General features: G+C 41.4%; 1 protein-coding gene across 1 annotated transcript in view; it reads right to left on the reverse strand.

Moving 5' to 3' along the window:
- The window catches only part of satb1b (SATB homeobox 1b), a gene marked incomplete at both ends in the record, with an annotated part of 78005 nt that overhangs the window by 27499 nt on the left and 23007 nt on the right, over positions 1-27499 (reverse strand). Inside the window, 6 exons of the mRNA XM_083894285.1 lie at positions 5086-5241; positions 6312-6383; positions 12033-12245; positions 18128-18639; positions 24508-24585; positions 25686-25797. Of these exons, the coding sequence (XP_083750411.1) occupies positions 5086-5241; positions 6312-6383; positions 12033-12245; positions 18128-18639; positions 24508-24585; positions 25686-25797 (1143 nt within the window). The remainder of the gene's footprint in view (positions 1-5085; positions 5242-6311; positions 6384-12032; positions 12246-18127; positions 18640-24507; positions 24586-25685; positions 25798-27499) is intronic.

The raw sequence follows: 27499 nt of genomic DNA on the forward strand, positions 1-27499 counted from the left end.
CAGGTTCTCCAAATGTTTTTTGTCACCCGTTTGTCACGTTTTAAATCATCCTCTAAGGAAGACGCCCAATGAATAACGATCGTAATTTTATCAAAGTGTAAATGAAATATGTGCAATGGTAAATCAGAAGAGCAGGATTTTAAAATAAAATAATTTATATATATTTATATATAGGATATGTTGAGGCTTGAAGAGTGAAGAGCAAGCATTAATCTGATGGAGTAACATGGACTGGGTTAGCGTCACTGCTCTATAGTCACTACTCTGGCAGTAAAAGTGTGATTGAAATGCAACATTGAATACATGAGAGGAGGAGGAGGAGGATGGGAGATGGGGCAGTTAAGGGCTGGCAGAGGCCTGCTGTGGTTACGAGCCCTGAGAGAGGACGGCATGGCGACGGTCCAGGAACAAACCGCCCTCCCTCACACAAAAAAAACACCACTCACACATTGACACTAACAGACGTTCAAATCTGCCTGCGCATGATTTACCTGGATTTGATGCACACAGCTCTTCTCTTTGCTCTCTTAAATCTTCTGATCTGTGATGCAAAATATGCTCAATTTACCCAGAGAAACAAGGCTGCGTCCATACGAGTCAGTTTTCACTTATCAAAAACAACAGTATATCGTCTGCAAATCGCATGATATGATATGTCCAGGAACACGGCATATGCACGATTCTCTTCCCGATAGCTGTTCACTAAGGGCCACTAAATTGTGAAATACCAACAAGGAGGTGAAGACCGAAAACAAATGTTAGGAGCTTTTAGTTTAGCTACTATTAGCTAATATCCATAGTATCCATGGTTTCAAATTTGAAAAGTGTTTTAAAAACAGTATTTTTTTCAACTTCTCCATTTTGGGCCTCTGAAAACACTGAGTCATGGTTATTTCTATGACACAGTTTTAGCACGACTCGGCTCAACTCGAATATACTCCTGGTACCTGGTGGTTTATGTGACGTCAACAGACATCGACATCGATATGTAAATATTACACGCGACTATAGAATTACTGCACTTTCTAAAATCAAAAAGAATTTTTAAAGAAAAGAATAAAGGCTAAAAATAGCCTGGCTAGCTTAGGTTTGGCTAACTTAAGTGGCAGGTTGGTCACTGGGCTTCTGTCACTGACTAACGGTACATATTTTCTATCGTGAGGATGACATCCAACACCAGAATCTAAACCGGACATAGATCAGTTAAAAAGAACTTCAAAATCCTTGAAAACATTAACGTTAATCTCCAACATTTCACAAAGTTCACATGGTATTTTAGTTCAGTGACTGTGTCTCCGGTTGTGGAAGGAAGTACTGAACGACTCCGTGAACTAATCTTTTTTTAATCGACCGATTCTAATGATTCAGTTTTACCCCAAAAACAACTGCTTTACAACGTTACAAGTTTCAGTGTTTGTGTCGCGTGTGAAACCACGTCACGGCAGTTTTCGCACAGCCACAGTATGATGTTCTATGTTGAGGAGGTTCTATGATGTTCTACGATATTCTATGTAGAGGAGGTTCTATGATGTTCTATGATGTTTTGGAGGTTCTATGATGTTCTTGGGAGGTTCTATAATGTCTTATGATGTTCATGTTGTTCTATAGAGATTCTGATGGTCTTCTATGTTAGGATAATGTTCTATGTAGAGGAGGTCCTATGATGTTCTATGTAGAGAGGTCCTATGATGTTCTATAGAGGAGGTTCTATGTTGTTCTATGTTGAGGAGGTTCTACGAAGTCGTAGAAAACTGAGTAGAGTAGATCTAGAAGTAATGGAACAGCGCCATTAAAACATCCTGCATATTATACGACTACTGTTTGCGTGAGATTCCTGGGAAATCCTGGAGGCAGACAGAGATTGAACTGTCAGGGACAGCACCAGCGTACATGATGAGAAGGCCTCTTCTCCACCAACCCCTCCCCACCCCACTACAATTACTTCCCTGGACCCCATATGGGCATCCAGCCAGCTGAGCCCATCCTCCTCCATTCCCCCGATCACCCACCACAGACACAAAGTGCTGGCATGGCATGACGTGGAAGCTCCTCGGATGGTGGTCCCCCCCCCCCCCCCCTCTAAAAACCTCTGTGGAGCTGTGACGCTTTTGTTTAAATAAATATTTGCTGTTATTCTTTCAGAATGATTAAAAAGTGAGAATATTGTTTTTCTTCTATTGACATGTGAAATAAATCAATGAGCAGAACTGAGTTGAAAAAAAACAAATTTGTGGCTATTATTTTTATTTTATCACATTTATGTAACACCCCGACATTATTTTGAACGGGCAAATCAGGCATTTACAGGAAATATGTGTTTGATAAATAAATGAAGACTCCGTTTATGCAGGTGTTATTAAGATTATGTGAAGTTAAAGGCTTCTAAATGACATCTCCTGCATAAATACTGGATCTATAAATTTTTCGGCAACTGCTTTGTGTCAACAGAACGCATCTTTTACCGACTTTTGTAAATGTATGAAAGTATAGGGATGGCAGAAACAGCTCCATTGTGTTATTTCCATTATCTCTTCTGCCAGTTTTTCCTTCTCATTTTCACGATCATACAGTTTTTCCTTTAGACCCGAAAACCCAACAATATCCATTTTTTAAAGTTGATAAAAAAAAACCCCAGCAGATTCTCACATTTCAGATAGTAGTTAATGTTTTTTTCCCCTCTAAAAAAATAAAATAACTTATTGAAAACCCATTTTTATAACCTGACAATCAAGTTTTTATCAATTATACGACAGAGCGACCGCTGCAGCGAAAATCCGTGTTTGTTGGTCGTGTAGGTTATAATCTGTGCATGTGTACGGTAAATGCAGCTGGTGGATTAGATTAGATTACGCCGGGTCATAACGAAACAGAGATATTTTAGGGATACAGTATGTGAATCCTGGGTGCTGTAGCGTCTGGTTTTCGGGAGGTGACGGGCGGGGAGGAGCGGTCGCTGGCCTGGCAGCGTCGCTGGATGTGGCAACGCCGGCTGCTGGGTAGTAAGGGGGGAGACCAGCTGCCCGGGGAGCGCCCATTACGAGATGGAGCCAGAGATAAGTGCTCTCCCAGGCCCCCTTTCACAGGCATAATTAGCACACTTCTTATCTGCTGCTCAATTCACATTCACACTCGGCTGCCATGAATGGAACGTGAAAAAGAATCATCGAGGAGGAGGAGGAGGGAAAACGACGTCGAGAGGCAAAGGGGGTAAGACGGAGAAGAAGAAGGAGGCACGACGTGGAAACCTGTTCCCACACAAACCTTCATTTACCGCCCCACCACCCCTCCCTGTCTCTCATTCTCCAGCGTTTTCCGAAGAGTCTTTGAACTCTTGAACAAAAACAGTGGTTTGTGCATCAAACTGCAATTTGGTAAAACAAAGCTATCTGGGGGTATAATCATCCTAATCAGCAAGAAAAGAAACATAAAGCCTTTGCAGATATTTCCAGATTATTCCGCCCTTGGTGATCTGTCCCCCCCCCCCCTCCCCACCATCCTCACCACCACCAGCTTCATCATCATAGTCGTCGAGGACAATTGTGGAAAACTCAGTCTCAGATAGAGACATGAAAACCTATAATAACAGCTCCTCTGTGCTTCATTTTTAAATTGCTTTTAATAAAAACTTAAACTGATAGTGTGTGTGTTTTCTCTGTTTTCACACACACACACACACACACACACACACACACACACACACACACACACTGGGAGAAGATAACAGGGGCCCTGATCGCCCGCGCTGAGCTCATATAAACAGGTTTGTTTGGTGTTGAAACAGTGTGCACTGTTAAAGCCCCCCCCCCCCCCCCGAAAACCCATAATAAAGCAGACGTGTGTCATTATGACAGCGCGATGACTGCGCCGACGCACAAACTTGGACTCGGACTTGGATTTTCTGCCTCCTTTCAATCCCTTTTGATGATTGCGCTGTTAAGTGCCCCCGAAAACACTCCCCAGGTCAGGATGAGGTTTTTAGAGGCAAAGACGGTGAATAAATCAGGATAAAAACCTTCTTTATACATTAAATGTGCAGTTTTGTTTTAAATGTGAGCAGAAAGCAGGAGCTTTTTTCTTGTCACGTTGTGGCCAAAAAGAACCAATCATACTGTCAGTTTAACTCATAACTCGCAGTTCACTGAACAGGCTTCAAACTTGGTAGGTGACATACTAAGGGCGCCAGTGTGTGCGGTGCCGACTTTGGCGTTGTTTGGATAAGAAATGCAAGAGATATAGGTAGAAATGAGACAGATAGTTGGATAAAAGAGCCAGATTCCACCACAGAGCGCAGAACATACATGTTTTCTAAACTCAGATGTCACTTCAGATCAGAGGCTGTCACCTTCTTAAACAGAGCTTGGGAAACTTTCATTTTCACATTATGGCCAAAAAGCATCAATCAGGAAGTGAATTTTCCAAATGTCTTGGTTCTGTATGAATACAAGGAACGTTTGTCTGTCTCTCTCATAACTCGCCAACAGTTGACTTGACAGGCTTCAAACTTGGTAGGTGACATACTAAGGGCACCAGTGTGTACAGTGCAGACTTTGACTAAAAGAGCCAGATTCCACCAAAGCGCGGAATTGATGTTTTCAAATGAAAATGTTGTCGTATGAATATGAAAATCACACAAAGATCATTTTTTAAAACTTTGGAGGCTGTCACCTCTTGAAATCTTAAAGGAGCTTTTCCTTCAAAGAGAACCAAACAGGAAGTGAATATTTGTTTTCCTGTGTGTTCTGGAGTTTTCAAACTAAAACAGTCACCAGTATTTGTAAAACGGCTCTAAAACGTTGAGTTAGCGTGGCTAACAAATGCAAGAGATATGGGCCAAAAATGCAACAGAGAGATCGCGAAATTGAAAGGATGTGTGCCTTTTCAAATGAAATAAAAGTGATAAAAAATGTTTTTTACGTAGAAAATTTGCTGAAAACTTCACAAACAAAACCTGAGAAAACTGAAAGGAGCTTCTTTGTCTGCGAATCGTCGAAAACCCATGAAGAAGTGAATATTTGTGACTGTGTTTATCGTGTCAGACGGTGGTATTTGAAAGGAAATAGAAGAGGTTGTGTGTCTGTTGTGTACCTGGCTCTTGGAGGCGGCCACCTTGGCGAACAGAGCCTGGGAAACCTTGGCCCTCTTCATCTCTTGCTGGATCTCATCGTAGATGGTAGAGTTGATGTTGAGGATGCAACTCTCCGTCTTGCCGTTCCACTCGTTCGGCAGAGGCGACGGCTTCACCTTCAACGGAAAGAAGACAATTAAGTCAATAAATAAACGCACGTCTTTATTAATTATGACATTATATCAGATATACACAAACAAAGTAAAAGCTTTATTAGAATTTATTAGATCTAGTTATCAATGTATCAAAACAAGGTGTAATGAAGACCTAATAATACCTAATAACACTTGCTTTATGATAAAATAAAGTGTGTGTTTATGTTTCTTTGAAACTGAAAATGGAAACATTAGCCTTTGATTTCAAATCGTATCTCTTATCATATACCATGGCATGTGTCTGGTATAAAGACAGGGGTTTCCAGGCTTGTAAAATTCAGATTTTCTTGAATAACTCGCATGAAATAAAGTTGTGTCTGCTTTACGATGAAGAGGTTTGCAAATATTTTCAACGGATCCTTGTTCAGGGCGATGCCTACTATTATGATGGTAAATTTCAAGTCATTCTGAGATACTTTTTGTTTTTGAGAAGAAAGTCCGCTCACTGTCAAATTACATCAGGGTAAATGGATCTTTTCCTGAATTTCAAAAATTCATTAAAATTATTCCTTAAGAGGTTTGCAAATATTTTCAACGGATCTTTGTTCAGGGAGATGCTGACAATTTTGATGAAAAATGTCAAGTCATTCTGAGATACTTTTTTTTGCTGATGAGCCGCTGCCTCCCTGGTGCAGCATGATAAATCAGTGAAAATTAAAATTCCTCCAAAACATTTGAAAATCAAGGATGCACACCATGGGGTCATGCTCAAACCATATCCAAAGTATTAGGGCAATCTGACTAACAGTCAGCGAGATATGCCTGTCACAGACAGACAGACAGAAACACACACACAGACGCAACTTGCTTTATAGATAGATAATGAAGTCCGTTTTTTGTCCGTAACCAAAACTCGATCAGTTTTAATGATTTAAAATGGTGCAAAGAAACTAAAAATATTCACATTTAAGTTGTCAAAAACCGTTGATAATGAATGTTACTGCTCTAAAATAATGTGTGAGTTCAGTTTGGTGCTGCAGTGGAGTGGAGTGGAGTGGAATGAAGAGGAGTCAGTGCCGTGTTTTACTCACAGGGGAAATGCCCACAGGGATTCGGGGATTCCAGTCCTCAGGCCTGACGCTGTTGCAGTCCTCCCTCCGGGGCTGAGGAGCACAACACAACAAAGACACAACCAGGTTTGTTCACACTCACAGGAACTTATACACACAAACAGTATATATAGATATGAAGAAATAAATAAATACGGGGTGGGGGGGGGGGGGGGTTCTGGCACAGCCTACTCTCTCCATGAATATGTGTGAACCACTTGAATGTGTTGTCAGAGACGCTGTATTCAAGGCGGTGATTAAAAAATAAATGCCAGTCACATGAAATCAAATCATCGTCATTGAGCGTCTTGACAAAAAAATCCCTTTGACGAGGTAACAAGTACCCTAATAAAAGCATTACCCCAGATCCATTAGCATATGAATCATTCCGTACGAGGCCCCACTTCTTCTTCTTCTTCTTCTTTATTTATTTATTTATTTTAAAAAGGAAAAAGCAGACGTCGTCATGCAGGGGTTGGAGCGCTAGTATGAGTGCAAATAAACCATAATAACCCCAACATATACGAACTAGTCTGACATGAAAAGAGCATATATATATATATACATATGTATATATATATATATACATATGTATATATATATACATATGTATATATATATATATACATATGTATATATATATATATACATATGTATATATATATACATATGTATATATAAACATTACCGTAAGATTTGTTAACTGGTTTTCTTTTAAATATAAAGTGCATGACATATAAAATGTATTATAATTATTATGTAATGTAATGTAACTGAATGATATACATGTATATATACGTATATATATTAAATGTGTGGTGAAAGTAGAATGTATTCCTGAGCTTTTCATGCCTGCTTATTTTCTTGTTTTCGTGTCGCGGGGGTGAGCGTCCGGTCGGTGGGTTAGCATGTCAGGCTAATTGTTAAGGCTGGGACGTGCACTAACTGGCTTTGTGGCGGTGGTGGGAGGAGGGTGAGGAGGGTGAGGAAGACAGAGAGAGAATGGAGGCGACCCATGAGTAACACGTGATAGAAACATACCTCTGCATCTGTTTTTACGAGGCCAATAAAAACCGCTCCTCTGTCTCTGGCTCAATTGCCACCCTGGCTGATTTATGTGCTTAAATTCACACCGCATTGCTCCATCGGAGAGGCTGGCAGATGGCCAGGTGTGTGTGTGTGTGTGTGTGTGTGTGTGTGAGAACTGCCTCAATGAGGAACAGGTCTGACGTGATAAATGTCTGACATGATAAATGTTAATGGGTTAAAGTCATACAGGTAAAGGTATATTGGGCCTCCAGATATTCTTGCGGCTTTTCTTTTCTTTTCTTTTCACCCTTCCTCCCCTCCTTCCCTCCTCGTGTTTTTGATCATGTTTGAAATAAATACTACACGACATAAAACTCCCGATTGTTGTGTATCGGCACGGCAAAAGTCTGGCGGCGGCAACGATTATAAAAAAACCTCCTTTTGTACCTGGTGCTTTTTTCGCTGAAAAACCTCCGCGTCTCTGTGACGCTGCTAATGCTAATAAAAGCATTAACTAGGGATGTAACGATACACTCAAGTCACGACTCGATACAGTTCAGGATTTTTTGTTCACGATTTGATTTTCTCACGATTTTTTTTTTAATAAAAATGACTTACAAACAAATTATGACCAAATAAAATTATCTTTTATTTTCGTTGGAAAAAAATCTTAGAGGTGTTTTCTTTACAGAAACTCTGTAAACAGTTTGTGTCCTCCATAAAAAGTGCATACATGGCCATTTAGAGTCTAAACATGTGCTGTGTGTGTTAAGATATGACGTATTTATAGTTTGGCAGCGACGTTGTTGGCGTAACGTTACTTTGCTTCTCCCTGTGGTAGCAGCTAATATGCTGCTGCATGTTGCTCGTGTTGCCGCTATATGTTAGCAGTCTCTTGCAATATTTACATGCTGTTTTGGTTTTGTCTGTCCATTTCTCACCGGTTGTATTTGTGTATATAGGGCATTGGTTCTCAAAGTGCGGCCCGGGGACCAATGGCGGCCCGCAGAAACATTTCTGGGGGCCCGCAATGAATTACAGTTGATAGTTTTAATCCAGGAACGACTAAGCTTATTAAATGTTTATTGGACATTTCTGGATACAGACCAATAAGTCTAAACAAAAATACTGGGTATTTACCTGGTTTCTATATGGTGAATTTTAGTGTATTATTGGGTTATAAGCTGGTAATAAGCAGGTAGCTACAGCCCCCAATTACTAGCTATTTACCCAGTAAATATATGGTAACAGAAATGTGTTACTTGGTATTAACCTGTAATTAGAAGGTAAGATAAGGATACAAGCGGCTGAAATGAGTTTTCTCCGCAGGGTGGCGGAGCGCTCCCTTAGAGATAGGGTGAGGAGCTCTGTCACCCGGGAGGAGCTCGGAGTAGAGCCGCTGCTCCTCCACATCGAGAGGAGCCAGCTGAGGTGGCTCGGGCATCTGTATCGGATGCCCCCTGGACGCCTCCCTCGGGAGGTGTTCCGGGCATGTCCCACCGGGAGGAGACCCAGAGGAAGACCCAGGACACGCTGGAGTGACTAAGTCACCCGGCTGGCCTGGGAACGCCTTGGGGTCCCCCGGAAGAGCTGGAGGAAGTGTCCTGCGAGAGGGAGGTCTGGGCGTCCCTTCTCAGACTGCTGCCCCCGCGACCCGGCCCCGGATAAGCGGTGGAAAATGGATGGATGGATGGATAGAAGGTAAGAACAATGGCCATAATACTGGGTAATTACCCAGTAAATTATAAAGCGTTATTATATTAATGCTTAAATATCATTATATTAACGCTTATATTACTTAACCCTAAACTGTAGAACTGCAATCCGGTCATTAAAATTATAACAAATGGGATTTCTTTCTGTTTTTTTTTTCCTTTTCTTTTCTTTGGCGGCCCTCAGTCCAATGTTGGGTTCCTAAATTGGTCCTCAGGTACCAAAACTTTGAGAACCCCGGATATAGGGAATCCAAAATGCCGCCACACAGGTGATTTTAAACAGCTCGGTGCATCCTCTATCTCAAAGTTGTTGCCTACCGTCGCCATGTCTTCCCTCGTTCTGTACCTACGTAGTGACGTAAGTGACCAACCAGTGACTTTTTTAAGATAACGTAACCTATTTCTGAAAAAAAAAAAAAATAAGAAAAAGAACATATCCTACTTCTCTCGCATTCGCAAATATTTTTTTCTGTCAACCGGTGCGAATTGTCACGCATTTGTACCGATTTTTAATCGTGTCACGATGCATCGTTACATCCCTAGCATTAACGCTGCGTTATTCATCTGTCTGATCTCATCTCTGTCATGCGTTAACACAAACTGTGGGTTGTAAAGACGGGCTGGTTGTACAATCTGGGTGGGCCAGGGCATTCTTTTAGCTGCATCTCACTTTAATAAAAAAGACCAAATCTTCACTGAGAACACAACAGAAAAGGACTCGTCACCTCACAACACTCACAGACACAGGATTTCTGATGATTTAATCCTGAGAAAGCACAGACTTAAACGAGATCCAGATCCAGATCCAGTCCAGACACCAGGACCACACACCTGACAAGATTCCAGGGATTTGGGATCTCAGAGAAAACCCAGTGTGATTTAACGTGACTTCAGAATATAAACAGAACATGGTGGCAGAGTATGGATGAGAAGACGGAATCAAGTTACGGTTCTAAACTTTCCCGGTTTTCCGGTTGACTCGCTCTCATTGGTTATTAATAAGGTCTGGACACGCCCCCCAAAAATCACTGTTTAAAGTCGTTAATTAAGACAGGATAATTTGGCCAAATAATCTGTTCAAATCAGCCTAAAATCAGAAGAGAACCACGATTGTCGGAAGAGCCGGATTAGGACTGAACTCTATTATGGGCGGGCCTTAAGGCCTCATACACACAAACAAAGTTTTTCCTTTTTCGCTCTTAGAAAGTGTCAGGAAACGTCTTCATCCACAGGAAACCCCAATAAAATTGCACGTCAACGCCATTGTGTGGTTATTTAAAGTCAGTGTCTTTTTTGGCGTCGTTTTTGGACGTTGAGACAAAGTTTTTTTTATACTGTTAAAAAATTTCAAATTTTACTCACGAAATCTGTACAACTACACTGTTTTGTTTTTTTTCAAAATAAAACACTTTAAAATGTTAATACACTATTTTAACATGCAGTAAAATTGCAAAATACTATCAAATTATTCTGGGAAAATGGGCTGAAGCACTTAGTTACAGGACATTTTCTGGCTCTATTATGGTTAAAATAAGCAAATAAAAAGAGTTAAAGGTTGGAAAGGTTCTTCCAATTTATTTGGGGACCCCCAAAAAATCCCAACCCCCACATTTTGGGAGATCCACACTTAACTAGTCAAAAGTTTCTCACCAACTTTAAAAAAAAAAAAAAAAAACCTCAGATTTGCAGTACGAATAAAGTCGTCGTCGTGATTTTAAAACAAATACTGACAGAATTATGTTTGATCTCTTCAGTCGTCGGTGCAGTGGGGGGGGGCGTTAATGCTGCCTGATGCAAAGTAAAAGGTCAAAATTAGCACAAATATCACTACCACTCACCTGTGTGTGTGTGTGTGTGTGTGTGTGTGTGTGTGTGTGTGTGTGTGAGTAGCTGTGAGGCGTTCAGGGACAAATGGCGAGCCGGAATGTGCTGTATTTACCCAAACATGTTTGCAGACACAAGTAACAATGAGAGGGGAATGTGAGGCATGTCGCCATACAACATGCTCACACGTATAAACACAGAGTGTACTGTACTGTACTCATGAGTACATACGAGTTTGTTTGCGCTCATCATCATCATCATCTTCACCATCAAAGGCCCCCGCTCTGTTATATATGTTGTGTTATTGTGTAACGTACGACTGTAAACAATGTTACACCAACTGTCACACACCCTTGTTCCGTTCAAAGAAGACTTTGCCAATATCCTTGTACCATTAAATATATATATATACAAGTATGTTTTGAGATTATTTAGTACAGGGTTCCCCAAACCTTGGTTGATATCAAATTCAAGGACTTTCCAGGACCCAATTAAAATCGTGCCCATTGCGTCTATCGCACAAACTGCCCGACAATCGTTGGCGAGTTCCACCATTAAATTCAGGACGAGAGCCACTTCCATCGAGCGATACTTTCGCATTACAATTTATTTATGTATGGGAGAAGAATATTTAGTTCCGCAGTTTGGAGAATTTTGACTCAAAAGTCACACAAGTGTCACGAACAAGGACTAAAATGACTGATATCGTAGTGATATCGCGATCGTAAGACACTAACGTTATGGTATCAAACATGAAAAAGTGGTATCGGAGTAATTGTGACAGGAAATGTTTGATATCGTCCCATGACTGACTGGTCAATATGAGCTCGGTTTTGCGATACGATCTTTTTCTTCTTTGCTCCATAAACGCGACAGCTTTTCAAGATTGTCGTAAATATATAACAGCAAACGAGACTTAGAGTTGCTCATTGGTTGTGAACACAAAAGCACAACCAAAAGATAGCACTTTAGAGCTCAGAAAACACAACCTCGCACCTCCAATTTGTCCGTTAAACTGTACTCTGATGTATTTCCTGTCTTTGCAGAAGTCCTTCCTCCTCTCAGAAACTCTAATAAGTGTTTTAAATGAGCAAGGAAACCGATGCGTGGAGAGTAAAAGTCAAACGTGTCTAACCTGCACAGGGCGGCTGGGCGGAGTGCTGATGAGCGGAGCGGAGCCCATGGCAGAGGCGGCCGTCAGGCTGCGCTCCCTCTCCTCCTGATAGATGCGGTCGCGCTCGGCCTCAGGCAACTGCAGGAAGTTCTGCATGGCGCGCAGGTTGACCAGCAGCGACTGGGACGCCGTCTTAGGGTCCTCCTCTTTGCGCAGGATCTCTGACAGCAGCCCCTGCAGCAACGGACGAGGGAGGGAGGGAGGGAGAGTTGGTGAGATGGAGGCGGCCAAAAAAAATGACGATTTGAGGGGAAAAAAGGTCCTCATCAACTCCCGGGATGACGGGCATCGGAGGAGCGCGCGAGAAGGAGAATCAGCACATTTAGAGGAGTCTTAAATAAGACAGTAAAAGAGCCATAAGAGTAAATGAAGACGCTAATGACACTGGAGATGTGACTGTCTTACACCCACTTACACTCTCGACTAATAAAGTCTTTCAGGGACTCAATATTTACTCCAGATTTTCCTCGTTTTTATGCTGGGGGAAGAAGAAGAAGTCGAAGAAGAAGAAGAAGAAGGAGGAGTTGGGGGCTTTCCGTGAGTCAGCAATTCCCCAACTAGTGTTTTTCTGTGGCAGACAATTCCTAAACGGACAGTCAGTCACCACTGCTTTTTCCCCAGCTCTTTGGACTTTCTGAAATAATCTACCTTTAATTCAAATGGGGAATGTTAAGTCAGCGATTCCCAGCTATGGTTTTCGCGTTTCCTGCCATTTTGGAGGCTATCTCCTCTTCCCGCTACCATTCAGTTTTATTCCTGCTCTTTATACTTTTTTCCCTTTTTTTCCCTATTGAATTTGTTTAGAAATTATTAGTCAGCAATCCCCAGCAATGACTTTCATGTTTCCACCATTTTGGGGGCTGTTTCCTCCAACAATTTTCAGCCAATTTAGGACATTCCGGCTACCATTCAGTTGTATTCCTGCTCCTTATACTTTGTCAAATATTTGACTTCTTTCTGCCCTTTTTCCCATTGAATTTGTTTCAAAATGATTAGTCAGCAATTTCTGTTTCCACCATTTTGGGGGCTATCTCCTCCGACTCAAAACACTCCACCCATCCAGGACCTTCCTGCTACCATTCAGTTTTATTCCTGCTCTTTATACTTTCTAAAATGTTCTACTTATTTTTCTGTGATTGATTAGTCAGCGATTCCCAGTAATGTTTCCCGCCATTTTGGGGGCTATGAGCTCCAATAACTTCAACAATTCATACATCGAAACGTCGATGTATTTCCCCACTGGAAATGAGTGGAAACCTTTATCTAAAAGGCAAAAGACGATGATTAAATCATAACAATGACTCAGCATTCCCAGCAAATGATCAAGAGGAATTTCTATAACATTGGGAATTGCTGACTCTGCATTTTAACTCTTGTAGTTGAATAAAGAACAGAGGATGAAGAAGAAATTTTTCGGGGGGAATTGCTGACTCAGCATTTCTTCACCAATAGTTGGGCGTTCCCGACTGCATTTCCTCGGCAAAAAAGCACAAGCTCCAATATAAAGGACCACTTTTTCATGTCTGATACTGATATCACTTTTCATGACTCATCATGTTAATCCACAGAGGTCACATGGCAAACGTGTGCATTCCTCACTCACATTCCTGTCACATGACACGCTGGCGTCTGTCCTCACAGACTGTTCTTAGTGAAGCATTTATGTAATATGTGTTTTCCTGTGTGTGTGTGATCCCTTGATCTTTAACGATAAACCTGACTCAACAAGACTTTCTTCTTCTGGCTGAAGCAGTTTCTGACAGATCTTGGACGTTTTCTCGGAAGCTGTGTGCGTACGTACTCCGCATAAAGAGCCCCGCATGCCGTTTTTTTTCTTCCTTTTTTTCACTCGCCTGGGATCTTGTATGGGCGAGCAATCAGCGCGTCCTCTGTTTACTTTTCAATAGCGCCTCAATTCTGTCATTACGAGCCCGGCAATGACTCCATTATCGGAGGCGCGTGATTGGGCCTTTTCATCGGCTCTTGGCCGCACACTGTGCTAACCATCACTGTGCTTCTCTCGCTATCAATAGGTGTGATTTTGGGTAATCAAACAAGGTGATGGAGGATTTTTTTTTATTTGTTTCTTTTATGTCGAGGAGCTGAAACATGAGCAATGGAGCAAATATGCGCTTGATGTCACTGGAGTGGCTATTAAAAACGTATGCATGATTCCTGTGTGTGTGACGCTTCGACGGGTGGGTTTTGTGTGGCGTTCAGACAAGTGCGGACGGATTCGCAGACAGACGTTTTTACGACGAGGGAAGACTGTGCACTTGATATACTATATGTCAAGCGCAGACTTTAGTATTCAGGGAACAGATTAGTGGCCCTTTTTTATGTGTGGCAACACTGAGCGTCTGCATTCTTCAGCTGCTTATCTGTGTTTGCCATCAACGCCACACCGTTTTGTCATCTATCTATGGGTCAATCAGCTTCCTCTCCACCTCCAACACCACCACCATCACTACAATCACCTGCCTTCTCTTTTATTAACACAGAAGAGGAGAAAACAACAACACAACAACGACTAATAAACAATTCTCTGAAGGCCAAACTCTCCAACGGCACATTGGGCTAATTCCTCATATCAGCCCCGTAGATAACTGTGCGTGGGAGACATTTGCACAAAACCACCACTGTCTGACTGGACGGTGTAACAGACACACACACACACATTACTTCTCTGAGGAACCCTGCATTGACTCAGATTAATTTGGACAGTCTAAACAAAGCATTATTATCGCTAACCCTGAATCTGCCAGCCATTTTGATTTATCTTGGCAGACGTGTCTGGCCAAGGACGACGACGGCGCTTTGGCCAACTTCAGAATCTCTTTAAAAAGGTAACCAATCACAAAGTGGGGGTTGGTTGTATTAGCACCCCAGGTAAGGGCGACCGATGTCGAGCAACATGGCGACCAATGAAGACGACCAACGCTCCTGGAAAACGACACCAAGCACGTTCGTGGTCTATCTGATTTTGTACCGACGTCTGGTGGGAGGTAAGAACACCTTCTCCAGACGTCCTGTCCTAGTTTAACCAATTATTAGAAGTCTGGACACTGGCAATGCAGAGTCAGCAGTTCCCATGCCAATTTCAACAATCCACACGCTCGGCTCGTTTAACACATTCCTGATACCAGTATTTTTGGTATAATGCTCTCACAATGTATCTGATTGGGAATTTCCAAGTCACTATTTCTGCCATTTTGGGCCCTTATTTCCTCCTGCTTGTTTACAGCCAATTTTAAAAATACATACAATTAAATTGAATGTTCCCTTCATTCAGCGCATTCCAGCCATCATTCAATTATTGCTCTGATATTTATATACTTTTCACTGAAGAGCAGCTTCATCGCTCCTGGAAAACTACACCGAGCATGTTTGTTTGACGCGTTTTCATCCAGATCATCAGTCTGATTGATTGGCGCTAGGCTACCCTTAACCCTCAACTCTTAACCCAACTCTTAACCTTACCCTAAACCTAAACGTCTTTAAGTCCTTCTGAGGTGTGACGGAATGTCCTCACTTTCACAAAATGTCCTTATTTAAGTACATTAGGGCTGAAAGATTTTGAATAAATACCTAATTTGCGATTATTTTGACAGCGGAATTGTGATATGATGTGTGACATCAGAGTGAATGGTAGATTTGTAATGGTAATTTTTCTCATTTTCATAAAAAAATGAAAAACACACACTTAGGATTATTGCTGTGTGATATTTGAGAAACAACGACAATTAATGAATCTAAAATGTATATTTTTGACACACAGGTTCACGCTGCCATCATTTTAAGGCCTTGAATTACGTTTATTTCAACAGCCTAACCATAGTGTTATACCCACGCATTGAGGAAAACCAGTTAAACCCTAACCTAATTTGCGATTATTGGAATTGCGATATGATCTGCGATATCAGAGTGAATGGTACATTTTTAATGGCAATTATTCTAACTTTCATTAAAGAAAAACATACTTTAAATGATTACTGTGTGATATTAGTGCAGATCTGTGAGAAAGAAGGAAAATCAATGAATCTAAAATGAATATTGTTGACACACAGATTCACGCTGCCATCCTTTTAAGGCTTTGACTTACGTTCATTTCAACAGCCTAACCACAGTGTTATACCCACGCATTAAGGAAAACCAATTAAACCCTAACCCTAACCTTATTTGAGATTATTGGAATTGCGATATGATCTGCGATATCAGACCCTAACCCAAACAAGGACAATTCATTTGTCTAAAAACTGTATTTTTGACACCCAGGTTCACGCTGCCATCCTTTTAAGGCCTTGACTTTCGTTCATTTCAACAGCCTAACCATAGCATTATCCCCAAACATTGAGGAAAACCAGTTAAACCCCAACCCCAACCACGATCCAGCTCTATTTTAGCTCTAAACTGAACCAGTTCCTCAGAAAATGAGGTTCTGACAGTGTTTATACTAGAAAAAAATGTCCTAAAGAGGCAGCAAACACACACACACACACACACACACACACACACACACACTCACTCACACACACACACATACACACGCTCATTGATCCCTATCAGTTTCTTGCTTTTCCATTTTTCTCATACGCGCTGCCGTAAGAATGAATGGAGTCTTAATGAGGTTTGCTGTCACCTCTTTTCAACCCCCTCTAATATGCGCCGTACATCTTCAGCCATTATCACTCTCTTTGCAGTGTGTGTGTGTGTGTGTGTGTGTGTGTTTCTATGAAGTGGAGAAAAAAAAGCAGAGATTTTTTGGCAGAGGGAAAGCTCACACCGTGACCCAGCCTGGGTCCTCTACACGTGGCAGACTGCCAACTGTCTTCAAGTACAGTAGAAGTGCTGGATCACTGGAGTGTCGGAGAATTATGAATAAAGATATCAGATGATGTGCGGACACACAAACGGACGCAAACACTTCCCTCACGTGATGTATTATTCCCTCCCTACGTTGGTAGTGTTTCATAGTTGTTGTCGTCTCTGGTGATGTTTTTGTGTTTCGTTCTGTAAGTGTCTTCTCTTTTCTTTTATTCAACTGTTGACTTTTTACAAACAGAGATATTATTCTCTTGATTCTTGCACCAGGACGAGAGAAGAAAATTAACTTATCGCCAACTTTGATGCAGCCACAAAGCTGCACACTGTCCCTGTCAACTAAACTAATAAATCTTTTAAATGTTCTCGTTGCAGTCGCTCCGCGCTCCCTTTTTATGATATTTTCCAAAAAGTTAGTGTTTATACGCAGCAACAACAACAAAAAAACCAGAATTTTATTACCTTTTTTTTTTTTTACGTCAGACTCCCGGCACAAAATCAAAGACGTTTAAATGATATTAACCATTAAGAAAAATATATAAATTCAATCTTCACTCAACCTCAGACGATGCAAAATAATTCCTACACTGATAATTTGGTGAGGGGGTTCGGAGCAAATTTCACTTTTAATTCATGATCAATTAATCCGTCAACTATGCTGCGATTGATCGATAAAAAAAACGATAAAAACGAGTTAAATGGAGCAAATATCCACATTTGAGAAGCTGGAAAGCCCAGTGAAGTTGTTTTAATGTAAATAAAAGAAACTCAAGCTGAGTAGTTGTAGATTAATAATCAATTTAGGATTATTTTCATATTCGATTAATGTATCGATTCTTTTCTCGATGAATCGTTTGGTCCATAAAATGTCAGGAAATGTTAAAAAAAACCTATGACGATGTTCTCGATTGTCTTGTTTTTGTCCTCAAACCAAAATTATTCAGTTTTTAACGATTTCTCTTCTAAGTGGAGCAAAGAAACGAAGAAAATATTCACATTTAAGGAGCTAAAACAATCAGAAATCTTGTTTTAATCATGAAAAACGCTTTAACCGATTATCGATTTTCAAAATTGCACCAAATCGATTTGAATGACCTATGACTTGGACACTGAATCTAATCTGATTAAAATCCGACTGCGGCCAAATCTGAGCTTCTTTATCAAAAGCACATTGTATGTACAACATGTAATTACACAAACATATGATTGAGTTGAGTGATGCGTTCTCTGCTCACCTGGGTTCTGTTGAAAGCCACGCGGGCAAAGACGGCCTGAGAGATGCCCGCTCGCTTCAGCTCGTCCCTCACCCACTGGTAAATCTCCGAGGACACCTCTGTGTTGGACGCCACCTGCGGCTCCATGGGCTTGTTGTGGGAGCTGCGGCTGACGGGTGGGTGGTTGAGGTACTGCTGCGACAGCGACTGCTGCGCCAGCAGCCGGTTCACTGCGTACTGCTGGTTGAGGATCTGCGCCATCACCAGCTGCTGGTTGACCAGCTGCGGGCTAATGGGTGTGGACACCAGGCCCGGGTGGTGCAGGCCGGGCAGCTGCGGCTGGCGGCCGCCCGTCTGGCCACCGTGCGAAGGGGGCGCGTGGGGCAGTGGCGGCACTTGCGAAGAGGGCGTCTGCTCGGCCGTGCTGCCGGGGATGGGCTGCTGCTGCTGGGAGAAGCCCAGGTGGTTGTGGTTGTGGTTGTGGTTGTGGTTGGAGCTGGGCGGGGAGAGGTCAGCGAGGCTGTCGATCTCCGCTGAACAAGAAACGAAGAAACGATAATGATTCAAATTGTACTTAAAACTGCGCTGATAACAATGGACTATATATATATCTGATTTAGTCTAGTCCAGTTTTGAACCTTTGATGGAGGCAAAAAGAACTCCTTGGTTCTCAAACTGTGCGTACGTGTACCATCATTGGTATGCAAGCTTCCTCTGGAGGTACGTCACACAGCTATCTTGTTGACTTATATTCGTTTGGACAACCTAACTCAGGTGTTGTCCCGTAACCTAACCTTATTTAAAACACCTAAAACCCTGAAATATATTCCTTTAATTTACTGTAAAGTGTGTATGTTTCCCTTAAAGGTCTAATGCCATAATGGTTCTCAATCTGTGGTACGTGTACTGAGAGTGGTACACGAGCTTCCTCTGGAGGTACTTCACGCAGGGATCCGTTTAAGGACTCTTCCATTTGTTTTGGACAACCTAAATGAAGTGTTATCCCCTAACCTTTGTCCTAATCTTAGTCCTAATCTTAGCCTCTGCCTAATGGCATTGGTACTTAATCTCTGTACTTGTACCACCAGTGGTACGCAAGTTTCCTTTGGTGGAAAATCAGAAATACTGGGGGAATTTTGAAGGTAGAAATTAGAAATAGAGTAGAAATATTAAATAATTAAATTAATTAAATAATAATAATTAGAGTCACCTTATCTCTCGTTTCTATCGGTCTATTTACACCACTGTATTTTATTTTAACCTTGGTGATAATGGTGTCAATTTCATATTTTCACAGAAAAAAAAAAAGTTAGAGAACCGCTGATCTAAGGCCAGATTAGCCTCCAATTATCACAATCTATCATGGCAGTAAACATCTTTCTGAGAAAGTGTCTTCATATCAATTGCTGATGTCTGTCCATTTACAGGAAAATACCAGGGTTAATCAGTGTCACAGGAGGGTCAGGTATTTTCCCGATAGAAGCCTCTGAAACTTTCGGTTTGCAAAAAAACGATCATGTCGCTGATCAAATTACAAACCTTGAGGCTTCAACCAGAAGATTAGCTTAATTTCTGTGGATTATTCTGCCTCTGTTTGGTATGCAGTTAATGTTAAAAGTGAGTGAATAATTATATATCAGTAATAATTAGTGCTGTCAGTTAAACGCGTTAATTAAAGCGTTAACTTGAACCCATTTTAACGGCGGCAATTTTTTTATCCCGCGATTAACGTTCTTTTTGGCTAAGAGGAATAACTGAAAATATGCAGAGTGACGGAGATATTCACCTGCGGCTCGCTAATGTAAACACACGGAACACATTACTTCCTGCTTCACCTACGTACCTCTCTGACGTCACAGTACGCGAACGTCTCGTACCTCCTACAGCACACACACACACACATACACAGTTCCTCACACACACACAAGTTACACACACCAGGTTTAGCCTGTAACACAGATTAGTTTGTCTGACAGCGTGGTTCAGTCTGTAGAATAAGATGTGTAGTAATAATTCATCTAAAGTTATATTTTGGCTTGAACAAATATTATATTATAAATATTGTGTCTTGAAATTGCAGTAACTTGTATTGCAATTAAGATACATTTTTAATTAATTGTTCAGCCCTAGACTACAGTATATGCCAAAATATGCTAATAACATTTACACAAAGCAAGCCAGTCCACTTTTCTATGTTGATAAGTTTTAAAATGAGGAAAAATAATGGTACAAAAAGAAATCAAGGAACATTTAGAATAGATAAAAATGTGTGATTAATTGCGATTAAATATTTTAATCGTTTGACAGCACAAGTAATTATAAGTAATACGTGTAATGAGATTGGTCTTAAAGCTACAGTGCATAAAGTTGGGCTTTTTGTTGTTGTTGTTGTTATTTTGCCTCAGTTTGGTTTTCCTGTCAAGCAAAACTATCAGACCTGACTGAGGGAGCATTTGTGTGTATACAGCAGCAGAGCAAGAAGCGTATATGCCATGAAACTGCAGTAGAAATCACTTCTGTGACTTTTCGTGGACACTTATTAAGGACAGAGCACACAGGACCCGATTGTAATTGCTCAAATTCTTCGTATTATAATTTTCCCGTGGGGAATCTGGAATTTGACCCCCTAAATGTGCGTGAAAACATGGATGGAAAATTGCCACGCAAACCAGAATTATTAAAATAATGGAATTGTGAAAAACCAATGGCTCAGTAGCGCCCCCACAGGTTAGGTGCCTACAAAGCGGCCAAAATTTTGTTCAAAAAAAAATTCCTCTCGGGACCATAATCTCGACTCAACAGGAAGTCCGCCATCTTGGCGTTTTGCAAGTCGAACTTGCCTGAGGGCGTTTATCGCATATTCAAAAGGGCGTGGCCATGGCAGCAATGGGAATTTTGGCAAATTACGATGTTTTGTTTTCACGATCAACAAGCTCACAGTGTTGCTGTCGCCTGTCATTAAACAAACTACTTCCTGTGTGCAGCACCTGAATGTCGCCCAGCGACGCTAGACTGAAACACAGTGTTGTGTGCATAAAAGGGAGAAAAAATAAAATAAAAAAACAAAAGGACTTTGGGTCGGGAGAATCATAAAAATGCTAATCGCAGAATCATGACCATCCGTTAAAAAAACGCTATCGTCTCTAATCAGAAGCAAAAGAAACAGATCTTCTCGGTATCAGATCAAATTTGAGAGAATCCGAGTGGGTCGGCGAAAAACATTCCAGCTGATCAATTTATAAAAAAAAGATGGGAGACGCAGATAAAAGGCCTTCATTGTGTTTGACCTGTGTCTTCTACAAGCCATGCCTCGGAAATTAAGTTCAGACCGTCTGGTTTTATCATGTGGAAAAAACGAAATGTGTGTGTGTGTGTGTGGCAGAAGCTGTGCTGATAAATCTCACTCTCTCTTTATATACTGAAAGTCTAAAATAAGGAACACGAGCCAACAACATGATGTTTTTAGGGACTGGTGGTGTAAATATAAATGTAGAGAGCAGTGAACAGAGACAGTGGGGGGTTGGGGGGGGGAGTACATCAGCTGTGTAACCCGAGGAACGGAGAATCCACCATCTCCATCTCTGCCATTTAATGGCATTAAGAGAGATTCTTTTGCAGCATCTCTTGTTGTGGGAATCGTTAAGTCTGTAATGGCTGCTGGGGAATATTTGATCACAGGTTTAAATTATGTGCTTAAAAGAGGTGGTGAAAACAATGATTTAGGGGAGCGGCCCAGACGAGCCGAGCCCGAGCCGGGTTGTCTTTTCTGTGACAGGACGGCAACATTAACACCTTCAGAAGAAGCATCATGCGAAATGTGAATGGCTCTTATAGTGAGGGGGGGGGGGTATTTTGTAGCAGATGAAAGATTAAGAGTGCATGGACATTTTCCAAAAAAGTACCCTCAATAATCACTGCTGCCTGTTTGTTAAAGTGCGGCCAATGCGCTTCTATTGAGTGTTGAGTCGAAAACAAAATGATGCAGTGTGTGTGTGTGTGTGTGTGTGTGTATATGGTGATTTCTGGGGGTGGTGGGAAAAGAAACAAAACAAAAAAAAAATCTTGGTAATAATCACATCTCTTTCCATAATCCCTGGCATTCCCCTGTCTCTGATGGTATGGCGTGCCTATTCACTCATATGTGAATGTGGGTTTTTTTTGCATACATGTGTGTGTGTGTGGAGTGCTGGGGGGCATGCTCATGACACACAAACACACACACACAGAGGCATTTCCATGCAAATTGAAAAAGAGAAGGGGTGACAGAAGAGCATGGCAGGCCCTGGGAGAAAAAAGGCTGCCACAGAAGCAGGGAGTCCTCGTGTGGAATCCTGCCACAAAAGAGCCATGGATTAAACACACAATGGGAATGGGATGTGGGCTGAGGGAGTGTGTGTGTGGAGAGAGTGAGGGGGAAAATGAGACATCCAAAGTGACCTAACTCTCTCTGCTGTGTTGTTACGTCAAGAGACACGGCGCTACTTTCGCTGTTCCAGCTGTGCTTTCCAGTTGGAGATGGAAGTCGGAAATTTCCCTAATTCCTAGTCAGAAGGTTTCACGTGGAAACTTTCCAACTCCAAGAAAGTCCTTGCAACCTCACAAACCTCGCCAAGATGGCTGCCACTTTACTACTTTTACTTTTAATTGCACTTGGATTAGGGTTAGGGTTAGTGTCTTATTTGTTCGTACTCAGAAGTCGGAATTTCCCAGTTCCTAGTTGAGATTTCAACTGGAATGCATCGTCAGGTCGGATCTCCGATGGCTGCCACTTGCATCAATTGTAAAAACACTCTTTCACTACTTTCGACTTTATGGTGCATTCGGGTTGAGGTCGTAAGTCAAAATTTCCAAGTTCCTACTTGGAAGTTTCAACTGGAACGCCCCCTTCAGGTCGGACTTCCAACACAGAAAGTCTGTGCAACCTCACAAACCTGACCAGGATGGCTGCCGCTTTGCTACTTTTACTTATAATTGCGCTTCTGTCTTATTTGTTCGTACTCAGAAGTCGGAATTTCCCAGTTCCTAGTTGGGATTTCAACTGGAATGTATCGCCAGGTAGGATTTCCAACTCAGAAAGTCCATGCAACCTCACAAACTTCGCCAACATGGCTGCCACTTGCATCAACAGTAAAAACACTCTTTCACTACTCTCAACTTTATGTTGTGTTCCAGTTGTTCCAGATGGCTGCCACTCGCATCAATATCAAAAACACTCTGCGCTACCTTTACTGTTAATTGCATTTTTTGTCTTACTTGTTTGTATTCTGAAGTCGAAATTTCCCATTTGACGTGGACACAGCATCTCCCTGAATTTGCACTTTATTTGACTCCAGAGGTTCTCGTGCCAAGGGCTTTGTTATCTGAGGTTTGGTCTAACGTGACACATGACACATGACACATGACTCAGTGTGAAAGTGTGTGAGACACATCTCCAGAAACTATCACTGCTTCTGTGGTTTTTGTTCTTATCAGTGCCCGATTTTCTCAAATCAACTGTTTTGCAGTTTAATGACATGCAATGCAAGTGTTTCACATGAATGCAATCAACGCCGTGCCTACGATGGAGTTGACTGGTAAACCTTTAATAAGGGCCTTAACCTTTTAAAGCAGTAGATTTCGCTTGTGAAACATTTTTGGGGATGTTTTCTTTTAGCGTTGGCACATTGCTATCTCAATAGCGACATTAAACAAGAATAAGAGGCTGAAAAGGCTCTAAATAAAGGAGGATAAAGCCATAGAAAATACACAAACGAATGAGATCCTTCACACGAGAGTGGTAGTTCTCAAATTCTCAAGTCAGCTACGGACTCTTCACATATACTTCAGACAATGGTTTAGTGACATTAGATTGAGATGGCGCAAAAGATAAGGTGATTTTTCATTCTTATTATAATAAGTCATTATTTAATAATTTCATGATTTTCCTCCAAGGTACGATGCGAGGAAGCTTGCGTACCACTGGTGGTACACGTGCCACAGATTGAGAACCACAGCGTTAGACCTTTAAGGGTAAAAATACATACTTTATAGTAAAATAAAGTAGTATATTTCAGGGTTTTAGGTGTTTTAAATAAGGTTAGGTATGGAGTGAATCATGTAGAGGTCGTACACTGACCTTGTCAGGACCAGTAGTCTTTATGGAGACCAAAACCTGGTCCTAATGAGGTAGGGGCTCATTTCTGAGACACTTTCTGGATTAAGATTAGGACTAAGTTTAACCCTAATCCCAACCCCAACCCTATCCCTAATCCTAGGGTTAACACTTGAGTTTGGCTGTTCAAATGAATAGAAGTCAACAAGAGTCCTTAAAGGATAGCTGTGTGAACCTCTGTGTGTGTGTGTGTGTGTGTGTGTGTGTGTGTGTGTGTGTGTGTGTGTGTGTTTTGTATATATATACATACCTAGTGCATTGGCACGCGGGCTCTCACGGAGGACACACGTACCCAGGTAACCCTCCAGCTGGGAGGGTTGGCGCATGCCTGCACAGGTGGATGGAAGGACACGCACAAAGACACACACACAATGACACACAAAGACACACACACACACACACACACATACAGCAGACAGTGTCGAGTTAGAGTTATTTTCATTTTATGTTACTTGACACAATCACACACTCCGGCAAAAAAACACCTGCAGCTGCAACAAATGTCCCTATTTTCTTTTTAGGAACACACAACTCTATATATATGTATATATATACACACATATAAATATATATATATTATTTATATGAAACAAAGTGTAAGAATAAGCAGCAGGAGACAACATAAGAGCTGCAGGTCTGAAGTAAATAAAGTTCTCAGTGTGTGTGTGTGTGTGTGTGTGTGTGTGTGCTCTGGCACTTTAACAGATTAAGGAAAAAGAAAAAAAAAAGCCATCAGATATGATCATAACACGCTATTTGCATCAACGTTGTGAAAACATTTCTGATATAATATCTCGTGTGTCATCACTGCAGGCGGCAGCAGCAGCGGCACAGGGAAAAAAGTCAAGAAAAGGGGGATTTTTTTCAGCCGATTGTCGGAGCTAATATCTGCAGATTAAACTGCATTATGAGCGCCGTGACATAGTCGCTGGTTCTGCTTCATCAAAAGATATTATCTGTGTGCAGCTGGGGCAACACAGACTTTATATAACCTCATTTCCCTGCAGGTCAAAGGGGATCTTTTTTGATTTTATATAAAGGTTGATAAGAAAGATTTAATTGAATCTTGGCCACTTGAAGTTCTTCTTTTTTTGTTGTTTTTTTTTGTTCGACACACAAATAAAAAGAGAAATAGATAAAAGACAGAAACAGAGCGAGGCCTCGGTTTTGATTCTAGCGTTAGTTAACGCAATAATGGATAAATCAAAGATAACACTGTGCTCAGCGGAGCAATCTTGAATTATTAGATAACAAGATAAAAATGTATTTCTGCTTGGTGCAGCAGCGGCGAGACAAAGCGTCGGTCGGTGAGGGAACATATTGTAATGGTGTGTGTGTGTGTGTGTGTGTGTGTGTGTGTGTGTGTGTGTGAAGAGACAAAAGTGTGTGAGTGAGCGCCCATACTTTGCGCCCCTCCATTTTGCTTACCCATCATATCTTTTGTCTTCTTGAAATGTTTATACCAGCGCCCAAATTCCTGACACTTCGCCGCCGACACATTTGCATAGTAAGTGCTGTTCACAATGGAGGAAATCATACTCTGAAAGAGAGAGATTGATTGAGAGAGAGAAAGAGAAACACAGAAACAGAGAGAGAGAGAGGACTTTAGATTCCCATTGTGGGAAAAAAAAATGCAGACATAATATTAAAGCTTGTGAAACATGCAGTAACAGTGTAGCTTGTCAAAACAAATAAAAGATAGTGTGTGGAAGAAGGGCGGAGGGGGGGGGGGATATGGTTTAGCACTAAAAAAAACATGCAGAAATTCCCGCTATCTCGTCCTCTAAAGGTGAATTAAATCAAACAAAGCTTTATTTATTCTCGTCTTACTTTTTATCAAATGCCATAGAGTTTGTGTGATCGTGTTAATTTCAGAGTGGGAAGATAATCAGATAATAAGGTCAACTGATGATTCTACATCTGTTGACATGAAGAGCAGCGGCGGCGGCGGAAGATGTTTACCTTCAAACGGCAGGAAGGGAAAAAACAGAATTATTGAATATCAGCATCTGGGGAGCCGGGCGATGTAAACAGATAAAGCTGTTTTTTATTCTTTATTTCTCAGGTCTTTATTTACACAATCTGTTAAAGGCGACGGCAACGGAGCAGATTGAGAGGCCGCGGCGGGCATGTCGTACCACCGCGCCAACCATATTTTCCCTTTATAGTCGACTTTTTGCCCTCTCCATATTTACCTCAGAAAAACACGGGGATTCATTTTCCCTTCTTTTCTTTTTTTTAATTCCAGCTTCCAGTTTCATTAAAATTAATGTTTTAACACCTTGGCGGCCTCCGGGCGAATTGTGCGGTTGGTGCAGGAGAAATTGTTTTTGATTGTTATAAATATTCAAAAGAACCATACCATCTGTTTTCAAATTACAGGTATGCCATCTTTATCATTTTTTTCCTGTAATATATGCACACGCAGGACGGCAGGGGAAACCTTCTGGCAGAGCAGCATGGTCGTGGGAGCACAATGAGGATCCTGGTTTATCCTGGTTTCTCCGGGAGCAAATGTGCTGGGATGCGGTGGGAGTTTGCCCCCCCCCCCCCATCCCCCAAAATACAGCAATTGTGGTATGGATGCGCTGCGCTCTGATCCGCACTTCGCCGCCCATTTACACTGCTTGCGTCCTATGTCCACCCTGGAAGTGTTGGAGTTGCCAGGCTTGGTTTTTTCGTAGTACTTCGCATAGAAATACACTACTGTTCAAAATAATAATTTTGCCCTTTCGTCAAAGAACCAGCAAAACTGTATACAGCTGTGCTAACATCATTGCACATTGCATCCAATAGCCTTCTAACACCATTAGCAAACAGAATGTACCATTAGAACACTGGAAATGGGCCTCTATACACCTATGTACATTCTTAGAGATAAAAGTGCGAAGTTGAACCTTATAAGGTTCAACCCTTTTTGGCTCCAGGTAGATCCTTTTTATAAAGGTTCCACCAAGAACCATTTTAAAACCCTTTATTCAGGAAAGAGGTTTTAAAGGGTTCTCTGGATCAAAATGGTTCTTACTGGAACAATTAGTGTTACCAACAACAACCTCAGTAGTAGAACCTCAGCCCTTGTCGAAGGACCATTTTGGAACCCTTATTTCTAAGAGTGTAAATACATTAACAATTTATAGAGTGTATTTCTGATTCATTTAATGTAATATTCATTGAAAAATAAGTGTTTTTCTTCAAAATAAGGACATTTCTCAGTGACCCCAAACTTTTGAACGGTAGTGTAC

This window comes from Microchirus variegatus, assembly GCF_963457635.1.
Source record: "Microchirus variegatus genome assembly, chromosome: 1".
Classification (NCBI taxonomy): domain Eukaryota; kingdom Metazoa; phylum Chordata; class Actinopteri; order Pleuronectiformes; family Soleidae; genus Microchirus; species Microchirus variegatus.